Below are 12,672 nucleotides of genomic sequence, written 5' to 3'. Positions count from 1 at the left end.
GTACAATCTGGAAAAGGCTTTTCTTCCTTCCTTGTTTGAAAGAGATGCTCACAGCATGGCAGGGATCTTGAAATCCCACTGGGAACTGCTCCAAGGTAGTTTTCCTAGCCTGTGGCAGCTTTGCAGGATTGTTAAGTACACAAAGCAGCCTCAGTAGCTTCCCCAACCCCTTATTCCAATGCCTTGGGGCCTGAGGCTGTTAAGAGGTATTAGGTCAGGAAAGATAAGCTTAGCTCAGCAAAGATAACCTATCTTTCCCTACAGGCGTTGGAAAAGAGTACCTGACCTTGCAGAATTGAGCTCAATAGTGTAGCTGGCTACTTTTGGTAAATTCTAGAATTTACACTTTCTCCACTCTATCATACTCAGGACATGCATTGAAAGTGAAGGCAGGGGGTGCCCCAGAAACAATTGATTTTCTTAAAGTTTTCCCTTGTGCCAGGTGATTAATTAGCAAACAACATGAGTCTCTGCTAGAGCATGGCCTAATAAAAGAGACATTTGTATGCATGTATTTTATTGTATGTAATCTAGGAAATACTATGATTCCTACTTAGTTTTTCCAAATGGAAATTCCCATAGTCCTATTAAAAAAGAAAACAGGAAATACAATACAAGGAGAAAAGTTAGGAAGAAAATTTGAACCTTCTTCTGGAGTGAGTGCAAAAGTGCCTGATGATGAACTGTGAAATCTATTTTAAGAGTGCAATATAAAAGCAATTTGACCTTCATTTCCAGTTTGGTAACTGCTGATATAATCCCCTTGCATAGGTACAGCTGACAGGAGTGTTTCTGTTCCCCTGCCAGCATTTCTGGCACAGCAAAGTTACCAGAGGGGAGAGTTACCAGAATCTAGTGTTCTTCTGTTACTGTAATTAGCTTAACCATGATTAGCAGCTCTTCATCCTGCAGACCCTGGCCTTTGGGCTTAGTCTGGAGCCTCGGCTCAGAGGTTCAGGTAGTTCTGGCTAATGCTCAGTGAGAATGGCTCAGGCAGCTTTTGTGTGGGGACAGAGGAGCACAAAGTGAGGGCAGATCAGAGCACCACCCTGGTCACCGTGTGGGAGTGTGTTCATTGTCAACACAGGAGCTGCTGCATTCCCCGAGGTCAGTGGATGGGAGGAGGAAGTAAGAGATTAGAAAAAGAATTTTCACTGCTGAGGTGGAGAGTTCAACAGCTCAAAAGTATCCTCCACGACCTGCCAGAGGCAGTTTTCTAGCGGGAAGTCATTGTCCACCAGGTTGACCAAGTAATAGTTGTCATGGATGTACTGGATGATCATGCGGGAGGGCGACTCCTCTTCATAGAGCTTGGCCCACTGCTCGATCCACAGTGCAAAGGCCTCATCCTGCCACAGCAACAACAACAATTGGCAGTTGTGAGACATCTTGACCTTACTTGATTTAGGTACACGTGTTACACATGACTGGCCAGAGTGTGCCTTGTTTCTTCACAGTAAAAATGCTCACAGTTGAGCAAGGAGCCTTATGCTATCCAGTCAGCACAAAGTGCTCAGAGCTGAAAGGAGACACATTGCAGTGCAATGCATGGCTCAATGCTGCCCCTGTATGTGTAAGAGGGGAGGAAGAGCCACTGTCCACCCTCTTTTCCAGTTTGGTAACTGCTGATAAAATCCCCTTGCACAGGTACAGCTGACAGGAGTGTTTCTGTTCCCCTGCCAGCATTTCTGGCACAGGAAAATTACAGAGGGGAAAATTATCAGAATCTCCTGTTCTTCTGAGGCCTGGTACAGTAACAGTAGCAGCTCTCAGTCCTCATTACTGGGTGCTTTCTGTCTGGCAACAGCTCTGCTGGAGCTGAGGGAGCAGGAGGAACAAGACCTCTGCAAGCCAATATAGCAACAGCCCTCAATTCTGAGGGGTTTAAGAGATATAAACTAAACCAGACACTCTGAATTTCCAAGGAATCACAGCAATGTATCCAACAGAAGGCAGGACTCACCTTCCAGGAGAGGAAGCTCACAGGATCCACTACAGTGGGCTGGATGATCTCCCTTCCTGGGAAGATGCCCCAGGTGACAGCATTGGGTTGCAGATCTGGAGCATTGGTGATATTCTCACCCTGACAAAGGAAGGAAAACCTTTCTGAAGCAACTGCTGGAGGAGGGACTGAGTTAGTTGGAAAGAGTTTATTTACCCTCTCCTTGTTTAGGGACCAGACATTCTGCACACCACAGCTGAAGTGCTTTACTTTCCCTTCCCTTCATCAGCCCTCATGTCTGAATATTTGGTATTTGTGTCTCTCCCAAGGTGGTGAAAGGAATGAAAGGAAAGTGTCCTGTGAATAATGGCCTTACCTTGACATTGACAATATGGTAGTTCACTCTCAACTCGTACCTCCTCAGCACTTTGAGCAGTGCCCTGACAATTTCATTGGAGGTGAAGAACTCCAGGTATGCCTGCAGGGAGGGATGGAGAAGGGGGAAGAGAATCAGAGCCTTAAATCACAGCAGAACTGGACAAATACAGGTAAACAATGACATTTGTAGAGTCTGGGGTTGTATGTTCATTCCCAGAAACACATACTAATTTACTCTTGCTCGAGCCTCTGCAGTAAGTGAGCTAGGGGAAAAAATAACTGGGGAGAGCAGAGGAACAGCCCAGGAGCAGTGCACTGAAGAAAGCTACAGGCTGCCTGCTTTGCATCAGCTAAGTCCATGAGCAGGAACAAACTCCAGTGTTACCACAACTGCTGCTCAAGGAAGCAATCTGCCAGAATGCCTGGAAGAAGCCTGAGCTTAATCTTCATTTTACAGCAGTGTCCTGCCAAGGCAGCCCAGCCTGGTGAGAGCAGAACTCTGGGGTCTCAGCTGGCCCCTCCCAAGCACCACTCCCTGTCCTCATCTTTTGTTCACAATTCTCCCTGTGTGCTTATATAACCAAATTCTGTGCTTGGCTGCTCCCAACAACTGCTTCCCTCCCCCCATTTCCTGGCAATTGCGTGAGATGATGGATTTCCCTCACCTCAGGGGAATTTCTTCCTTTGAAAACATAAATGCATTTGCCATCTGCTGGTCTCTGGCTTTACCAGGTTTGGATCCCTTTTGAACAAGGATGCTTTGTTTCCCAGTAGGAGCTACTTGCCTGGCATTTACCTTGATGGGATATTCCTATCACAGCCATTCTAGGGCCTGAAATGCCTGACAGGGGGAGACAGGCATGGCAGGCATGACTGTTTGCAGGCCAGGGAAGGAATATGATCATTGTCTAAACAGCACAGTGCACAGGGCTGGGGGCAACCGTGGAGAACTCTGACATACAGAAGGACAGAGGAAATTTTAAAATATCTATTTATCACCATGAGATGCTGGGTGGTAGAGATACTATCCCATTGATTCTCATTGTGTGAAAAACCTGGGTGCTTTGTGCATCACTGAATCAGGTGCAGGGGGCAGGCACACGTGTATATATAATAGAAATAAGTTACCAATAATTACTTGCTGAGAATAAAACCATGAAACTCTACAGATGTTCAGTAGATGTTTTGAAGTGGGGGGGAACAGCCATAGAGATGGCATTATGGCTCTTAAGACACCAAAGGAGCTTTGCCTTATCTCACCAAGAATGCAGTAAGATAAGGTGTGGACAGAAAGATTATGTGGATGTAAGCCTGGGAGCTCCCAGCCTGACAGAGAGCAAAGCAGGTCAAACTCTTGGCTGCCCAGCCCAGAGAAATACAGTACCTTTTGGAAAACATAACCTCCACTGGGGCCCCAGCCCACAATGGGGTCTGTGGATGGTTTGCCATTGATGTTTGGCTGGGAGTTGATGGTCAGGATTCCTCGTCTGTTGACCTTCTCCAGCTGGTCCTTCAGGAGGTTGGTTTCAGTAGCAAGAGGGTCATCATTCCAAGGCATACAGGTGACCTACCATGAGGAGAAAGGATGGCTCACAATGGTGTAACAACCCTTGGATTTCCGTCTGGGTGTTGAAGTAACTCAGCAGTGCCTTAACAGTCTCAAACACTCCTGCTTCAGGAGAGAATTCCCAGGTTTGGTCAAGGGTTAGCATATGCACAACTCTAAGAGTGCTGAAGTCAATCAATACTGGTCCTGTATGCTCTTTTATGCTGAGCCTCAGCTCTGGCTGTTGGACCCCCTTCAACCAGTGTGCCAGGAAATCCCTTTGGATAGAGAAGTGCTAATTCTTCTTTAGAAAAACAATGTGGTAGCAGGAACAAGAGGAAAATGGGCACTATTGTTTGTGGCACACTGACCACCCCTTCCTGGCCTCTCACCTTGTACCCATTCCTGTTGGGCTCTCCAGTGATGTAACATGTGAACACCTCAAAGACACTTTCCTCACTGGTCAGTTCTTCTCCCCACATCTTCAGAAGCTCCTCACGGGGAGATTTGCTCTTCAGATAGAAGAGGTAATAATCCTTCAGTTCCCCAAAAGCTGGAGAGGAGGAGTTACCCCTGTAAGGGAAGAAGACACAGACCTGAAATTACTGAGGAAAATGAGCTGATCTGGTGATGCAGGAAGAGCCAAGCAGCAAGAGAAGTACCCAACAAAACCCACCTTGACACCAAAAGTCTCAACATCTTGGTGCTATTCATCTCACCTCACTCAAATCCAAGCAACAGGGGACCACTTTGTTAAAGATACTTCAGGTGTGCCCAGGCTTTCCCACCACTGCTGCCTTCCTGCACATTGTGGAAACCCAGGGCACTGGGAATAATTCTGTGTCTGCTCTGGGGTACCCTGACCCCCAGGGCAGCACTGACTCTGACCCTCATTCATGGAGAAAGTTTCCCAGACTTCAAGATAGACTGGAATCCACAAAAGTGTGAAATAGATTCTAGAGAGCAGTGCAGGTGTGTCACTCAGTGAGAAATTGAGTTTTTGGGATTTTTAGTGTGTTGTGGATGGCAGCAAGATGGAGGGCACAGGGTGTTGTCCTGGGCTGCTTCTTCATGGGTTTGGGTGGCATTTTGTAATTGGGCAGAAAAGTCTGCACTGCAGGCTCTTTGGGATCAGTTACTGGGTTATAAAAGGGGAAATAATCCAGGTGTCAGCTCTTAACTGGACAGTTTAGTCTGAAAAGCCCTTGTACCAAGAGATTGTTGCCATTTTGTGCCTTCTCATGAAAAGCTGCAGAACTCACAGCAGTGAGACTGTTTCACTGATAAGAAATAATAAAAATAATAAACACCTGAGTGTGAACATGAACTCCTGTCTCAGTGCCTTCACTCCAGACCCAGAGGAACCCACAACTGGATCCCCACAGCAGGTACCCGCTTACCATCGGCCATTGGGGAAGTCATCCCACTCCTGGGTTCTGTAGATGTAACTCTTTGGCCTGGAGGCCCAGAAGATTGGCCTCACATCCTCCACTCTCCTCTTGGGGTGGGCACTGACTGCCCAGGGCAGAGGCCGCCTGCAGGGGATAAGCAGATGTTAACACAGTTCCTCTGCTGACTTTCCAGTAAAGGCTGGAAGCCTTCCTGTGGTGCAGTTTGCCCCTGGGGAGCAGTAACAGGGGCTGAGAAGAGTTCTGGTTGTCAAGAAGTTAAACAGGAAACTCTTCTTCCTTTATGGGAAATATTTCCTACTCAGTTCCTCACAGGATGCTCGGTAGGGTCTATTTAATGTTAAGGTACAGGACTGACACCTGAAATTGGAAAAGGTAAGGGCAAAGCACCATGGGAGCTACTTCAAGGAAAAATAAAAAACAGCTGTCAATTTTCCTTTGCTGTTTCTTGTCTGTGTTGAAGCCTGTGGATTCAGGGAGAAGTCCACATTCCCCTTCTCAGCTGCAGAAACCCCTAGAAATCCACAGTGGGAGCATAACCCTGGCCTGTAAGGGCTTGTGATGGTCATCAAAAACGTGTTTCTTCCAAGTGGCAGCTCTAAGCTCTGGATTTTTAGAGTCCCACAATGCCTGCTTTAAAGCTACTTGACTAAAACAAACAAACTCCTCCTTTGGCTATCTCCTCTATTCCTCCCAGCTTTTGTTGGAGATCTGTGGGAAGGGTGAACTACTGAATGCAAAAGGTGACAAAAGAAAAAAGAAAAGGAGAAAAGGAGAGTAGAGGTATTGACCCATCTGTTGTGGTGTTGTGAGGGTCCCCAGGATGAGGTGAGAGATGAGAATTGACTGCAAGTTCTCAGAAGGCTGATATATTATATTCTATAATATACCATATCAATACCATATCAATACCATATCAATACCATATCAATACCATATCAATACCATATCAATACCATATCAATAGAAAAATATATACTAAAACTATACTAAAAAAGAGAAAGGAGACCTCAGAAGGCTCAACAAGAGTGATAATAAAAACCCATGACAGACTCAGTCTGACACAGCTGGCTGTGATTGGCCATTAATTAAAAACAATTCACACTACACCAATCAAAGATGCACCTGTTGGTAAGCAACCCCCAAACCACATTCCAAGCAATCAGATAATTATTGCTTACATTTCTTTCATGAAGCTTCTCAGGAGAAAAATCCTGGCAAAGGGATTTTCAAGAAAACATCATGGTGACACCCATCCATTATTTGTACCCTCAGTAGAGGGGATGGATGGACAGATGGACAGAAAAGGGGAACTAACAGAAGCCAAGGCATTGTGCTCACCTTGGGTCCTCATTCCATATGCCCAGGCGCTTCAGGACCTCGGTGGTGGCCACCTCCCGGTTGAGGGTGTAGAAGTGCAGCCCGTGCACCACGCCGCTGTCCAGCAGCTCCCGGCACATGGACACCGCCAGCTCCACGCCGTAGTTCCGGATGGCTGCATCGTTGTCCTTGATGGGCTCAATCACATCTTTGATTTCCTGGGGCACTTCCAGCTTGGAGAGCTTCACCAGCTGGCGCAGGGAGTGGTAGCCCTGGATGAGGATGCAGATTATCATTTTTTCCCAGACCCTTTTTTGCCATCCCACTAACACAGGTACTTTATCGTGATTTTTGTGCCACGAGATTTAGAACTGGGGCTCCTGGAATCAGCTCCCAGGCCTCATTTCTAGGATGGTAACACAGGTCATGCCACTTTAGGTCGTTTCTCCCCACATCCTTGCCTAAGCCCAGCATATTCAGTGACCTCAGGACTTGCAGGCCATTGTCCTTTATATCCCTTTCTGCCATATGGGCACAAGAAACCTTTTCAGCTTGTTATTACCTGGCTAAGAGTTTAATTTGGCATACCACTGACAGATCTATTACATTCAGCAGTCTTTCTTCCCTGAAATTTTGTGGAGGATATTTACAGACCTCTCTCAGGCCCTGACCCACAAATACCTAACATCCTAGATCCTTATTCCCTCCCTAAATCCAAATTACTGGATTTCACCTGTATAGGGAAGATGCCAGGAATAATGGGGCAGGTAATGCCAATGGCTTGACAATCCTTCATGAACTTGAGAAAGGTTTCTGGTCGGAAGAAAAGCTGTGTAATGATGAAGTCTGCTCCAGCATAGACTTTCTCCTTCAGGTGCCTCAGGTCTGCCTCATAGCTCTCTGCTTCAGGATGACCCTTGGGGTAGCCTTTGGGGAGAAGGGGGAAAAAAAATGAAAAATGGTGGTCAGGACAACATGCAGAAATTAGGAAGCATCCAATCTGATTGTACTGTCACAGCCTAGGTCCAGGGAGGGACTGTTGAGCTGATTTCCCTGTCTCAGACCCTGCACACTCTGCAATAGAAGGCATTTACCTGCCACACAGATGTCGAAGTAATCATCAAATTCATTGCGAATGTGCTTAACCAGATCAATGGCGTAGTTGAAACCATCTACTTCTTCCTCCCATTCCTCACCAGCAGGATCTGAAAAGAGAACAAATCCACAGCTCTCTCCAACTGTTTGCTGAACTCAGATCCAGTAGTTCTGTAAAAACCTGGTATCAAAAGGAAGACAGCTGAACTCCCAAATCTGCAGTTTTACCTATGGACTGGCTTTGTCTGCCCTTGAGCTGAAGGCACTGCTAACAAAGGGCTCAGGTGAAACACAGTCTCAGTAATTAATTCCTGCAGAAGGAGCCCCTAAATCTTCTCTGGTTTTACTCTGGAATTGGACACAGCAGCAGCACTCTGCACTAACATCACAGGACAGAAGGATTCACCTCCACGCAGTGCCATGATGTTCTTCAGCCCGAGCCTCTTGGCCTTCTGCAGGTACCCTGTGATGTCATCCTTGCTCTGGTTGCAGCAGGTCATGTGCAGGATGGTCTCCAGGCCACAGTAGTTCACTGCAGTGTAAGCAATAATCATGGAAGAGGTTTCCTTGTCAGATCCTGGGTCCCCTGCAGGGTGCCATGTCACGTCAATGAAGAGGGGACCACCTGCTCCCATGTGGTCAAACCTGTGGGGTTTAAAGCTGTGTTAGCCTACAGCAGAGAGCCAAATCCCCTCCCTGTGCCTTGAGTATCCTGCTCACTGCTAGAATGCCAGCAGCAGGCAGAGAGAGCTTGGATGACAGCGACAGGACAGATCACTAAAGCGTTGCACTAAGAGTTTAGCAAGTAAATTAGCAAGATGTAAATAAGGAAAGCCATCCTTGAAGGCTGTATGGGGAACAGTTTACAATTTCATAGAAGAGGCAGCAATGGAGGTGTTCTGTGTACAACAGACTCTCCCTGCTACGCTCTGACAGACTGACACAGCTTCTGACAGACAGCAATGCAAGTCCCTTTCCTTTTGGGATAGGAGACTATGCTGCAGCCTCTGTTGCCACCTTGAACTGTAGAGGCCACAGGGCTTCCCTAACTTGTCTCTCTCCTGCTCCAAGGTGGAACAGGCCCTTCTGTTCAACATATGCCATTGGCTTATATCAATTATAAAAAGAATTATGAAATACTCTTTCCTCCTCCAGGCATGTCCATGGTGGCTCCTGGGGCTCCAGAGTAACTCCTAGCTCTGCTGTGACCTATCAGCTTTCATTTAGCACATAGATGTGGATACCTGTGTCAGAGGCTAAAACTGTAGTACAGAGGCACAAACCATAGTGGCTGGATGAATATTGAAAGGAAATGGGAATCTGTTGCAGAGATTTTGGCACACTGTCCATCAAGGAATATTTTCTGCTTTTACTAGGTACTTTTCTGCCCCAGCATTGTGCTTCAGACCCAGAACATGACATTGGGGTTACTCCATCTTCCCAGGGCATGGGAGTGGGGAAACAACCTGGCCCCTCAGTAATCCCACCGTGACACTTAACTCTTCAGGGCCTCCAAGGAAGACAAGTTACTTGGTGTCCATTACCCTCCTCAGCAGGAAAGCACAGCCCCACTACCTGCTTTGTCACCTGGAAGGGGAGACAGAGCATGGAGCAGAGCCTGCCTCTGTTAGTCAGCTATTTCCCTGCCCTCCACCACAGATACCTCCCCTCTCCTACCCTGCAGCACTCGCCTGGAGATGAGATTGACAGCAGCGTTGGCTGTGCGTGGAGGGAAGAACTCCAGGGAGAACCACTTGTCCCCAGCGTCCTGCCGGCGGCGCATCTTCTCCCGCAGCCGCTCGTGCCGGTCGGCATCGAGCACGGGGGTGGAGCAGCGCGAGTTGTCCTTGGAGCTCTCGCTGCCGCTGCTGCTGCCGCCATCGGACCTGGAGCTGGAGCTGGCACTGCAGGAATGCTGGGTCTCATTAACCATGGTGAGAGCTCTGCAGAGGGGAGCACAAAGAGGATGGTCGGTACGTGGGTGTGTGCATGGAGCAGGGACTGCTGAGGTGAGCGGCAGATGGTTGAAGAAGCCTACGCCAAGGCCCAGCATTCATCACCATCACCTTTTGCCAGCTTTCACTGTAAGCTGTAGTGGGAAATCTGGAGAAAACACAGGAAAAAGCACGTTTAGATAGTGCTGATAGTGACTGCAGCCTTGGGCTGGGCATGCATAGGAATGTGGCCCCTGTTGATGGAGTGACAAAACTCTCCTTTGTCCCATTAAAGAGGAAATAAGCCCAGAAGTTTCTCTCCTCAATTAGCAAAGAAGACTCCTCATAGGACCTGGGGGACTTCACCTCAAACTTAAGGATAGCTAATTGGACAGGAGCCAAAAAGTTCCACCTGAGCAATTTACTAGAAAAAGAAGAGAAAGAAACCAATGGCTTTTGTGAGGTGTTTTACCAGGAGCAAGAACCTCTTGCACCTGGCTCAGTTTTTCTCTGTAAAGAGTTTTGTTATTTTGCCTTTTATTAAAACCTTTTTGTTTCCAACACTACCACAGAATCCACCCTGCTGATTTTATGCCTTCTAAGGTAGTTGAGCTATCTTGGGTGTGAAATAGATCTCCAAGAGCTTATGAGACCTGGCTTGAGGAGACCCCTATTTCAGGCATGCCAGCAGATACTTTTTATTGTCTACTGCAGCTGCTTCTTGTACTGTTTCCATCCTGTTTGTTCCCAAAAGGCAGCACTGCTTACAGTGCAGGTAGGAGAGTCAGTGCTAATGGGGCAGGTACTCCAGAATGCACAAACTATTGCTATGTCAGAAACAAAGCACAGAATCCCCTCTGACCAGGCCATCCCCACAAACTGTCCTTTGTTTTCTTTGCTGGCTTCACACCTGCATTTTTAACCCTTAGCCTTCTCCACAGACAACTGTCCCCTATGCCAGCCCCATTGCACACACTCAACTCTTTACCAGACACGCTGTTCTCTTTGTCAACAACTGTGGCTGCTTGGAAACAAGGCCTGCAGGGACCATCCTCATCTCCCTGTCTTGCAACGAGACCAGCTGTGCTTGCTTGGCATTACAGAAAGCAAAACATCACTGCAAGTCAGTGGTACAAGTAGGTTTAGGATACCCAACTCCACTTAGCTCTGCAAAATGTCCCATCCTGTGACTTTAAAACGAGGTAGGGATTACCTCAGACAGTTATGGAAGAGCTACCACAATATTTGGATCTGTGTTATTTGCTTTAGTACCTGCCAAAACTTAAAATTCTCACTGGCAAGCAGCATGTCCAAGCATTACATAACTTTGGAGCTGTTTTGGAGGAAGCAGTTGCGTGAACCATCACACTCTCAGTCCTTATCATCAGGTCTGTGGGTTTAGTTCAGCCAAGAAGACTTTGAACTCATCTTCTACTGTTTACACTTGAGCTGCCAATCAAGCAAAACCCTTTTGAGAGAAAGTCTACTTTTATCACCTGAGGAACCTGTCCAGCTGGCAGGAGATGTGAGAAAGAAGCGCAGGCTTTCTGTTCCAAGCTCTCCTGTGTACCAACATAGCAGCTGCAGTAAAAATCAGCAGCACAGACCAACTGACAGGTGAAGCAAAGCCAACTGGGTGCACAGTCACAGCCCTGACCAGGCTCAGGGGACTCTGCCTGACATCCACATGCATTAATCTGGGAGAATTATCCCCAAGCACACGTTGGTGATCAAGCTAGGGCTTCACAATCACATGCTGTCAGCTCCCAGCATTGCATTCCTAGCAAGCATGGCACAGCCCTGCAGGCAAATCAAAGGAGCTTTGTTTTCTGATTTGAGATTTTAACACCCATCACATGGAAAAAGGGTTCAGGTCTCTATGTCTCTATAAAATGAGACTGGCTGTTGAGCTAAGCTCCTTATCTTACTAGCAATATCAAATCATGAAGACATGAAAACGACACACTTAGATTTTCATCTACGGGCAGCATTTGGAACAATTTCCTTACCGTGATATGCATCACAGATTTGCTGTCAGATACTTCTAGCTATTGCAAAGAGAAAAAAGATAAGCCTAAACAACAAGAACAGCAGCAAAGTAAGACAACTTTTAACACCTGTCGACACTCCTACTCCTGTCTTTGTCACGCTGCAGGGCTGAAAGATCCGTGGCTCAGCACACCTCTGATGCTCACCATGGATGCACCTGCTGTGGTTTTTATGATGTTGGTATTCCAACTCCTTCCAGCCCTGAGCTGACACCGACACACAGAGCGTGGAATCTGTATCCCAACTCCTTCCAGCCCTGAGCTGACACCAACACAGAGAGCGTGGAGCCTGCATTCCCCTAAGCTCAGTTTTACCTTCCAGACTAAACTCGGCTGCAGCAGATGCATTTTTCTCACAGGGTGCACACGCTGCTCCAGGGCCACGGCATCAGCCTGAGGCCAGGCGGGCACCCCAAGGGACCGGGGCTGCATCCACCACCCGAACACCTGAGGGGCCACAGGACAGCCGAGGGGGAAGGGCCGGAAGGAGCCCGGCAGCCGGGGAAGAAGGTGAGGAGCGGCACCTGCGATCCCGAGTGCCGGGGAGGGGGTCGGAGCCAGGCAGGTCACTGCAGCCCGATCGCCCCTTCACCTCAGCAGCAGCACAGCACGGCCCGGCCGGAGCAGCCGGCGGGCAGACGGGCCGGGAAGAGCCCCGGGCGGTGGGGCAGCGATAGAACCCCCGCTCCCGGGCCCCGCTCACCTGCGGCCGCTGTCGGGCGCCGCCTGCGCCGCTCGCCCGCCGCGCTTTAAAGGCGGCCGCGGCCGGGCGCGTCACGTGTGGGCCCGCGGCTGCCCTCACCCGACATGGCGCCGCGGGCCGGGGCGGGGCTGAGGGCCGGACGGGGCCTGGGGGTGCGGCCAGAGCGGGCCGAGGAGGCGGGACCGGCGGGGCTACGGGAGGGAACGCTGTCGGCAAGGGACGGGGCGCGGCCAGGCCGGCAGTGGGAGCGCGGCCGTGCGCAGGCGAGGCCGATCGGGACTGAGGGGGCTGAAGGGG

The 12,672-nt window shown here is 48.8% G+C and overlaps 1 protein-coding gene across 5 annotated transcripts; it reads right to left on the bottom strand.

Moving 5' to 3' along the window:
* Positions 1–500: 500 nt before the first annotated feature.
* MTHFR (methylenetetrahydrofolate reductase) lies at positions 501–12,661 on the bottom strand. Of its 5 annotated transcripts, none has more exons than XM_054517134.1 (13): positions 12,376–12,661; positions 11,634–11,672; positions 9,382–9,633; positions 8,097–8,335; positions 7,690–7,800; positions 7,329–7,522; positions 6,617–6,867; positions 5,267–5,401; positions 4,259–4,439; positions 3,705–3,887; positions 2,319–2,420; positions 1,964–2,083; positions 501–1,349 (listed from the first exon to the last, which is right to left on the bottom strand). In XM_054517134.1, the coding sequence occupies exons 3-13, from the start codon at positions 9,621–9,623 to the stop codon at positions 1,152–1,154; spliced, it is 1,956 nt and encodes a 651-aa protein (XP_054373109.1). In that variant the 5' UTR covers positions 9,624–9,633; positions 11,634–11,672; positions 12,376–12,661; the 3' UTR covers positions 501–1,151. The 5 variants fall into 5 exon arrangements, with proteins under 5 accessions (XP_054373109.1, XP_036252021.1, XP_054373108.1 ...); XM_036396128.2 differs by having other exon boundaries at positions 11,634–11,668; XM_054517133.1 differs by lacking the exon at positions 11,634–11,672 and having other exon boundaries at positions 9,382–9,793.
* Positions 12,662–12,672: the final 11 nt, after the last annotated feature.

Source organism: Molothrus ater, chromosome 23, assembly GCF_012460135.2.
Source record: "Molothrus ater isolate BHLD 08-10-18 breed brown headed cowbird chromosome 23, BPBGC_Mater_1.1, whole genome shotgun sequence".
In the NCBI taxonomy this organism is placed as follows: Eukaryota; Metazoa; Chordata; class Aves; order Passeriformes; family Icteridae; genus Molothrus; species Molothrus ater.
The sequence above is the reverse complement of the archived record's forward strand: the minus strand, read 5'-3'. Positions and strand labels throughout refer to the sequence as shown.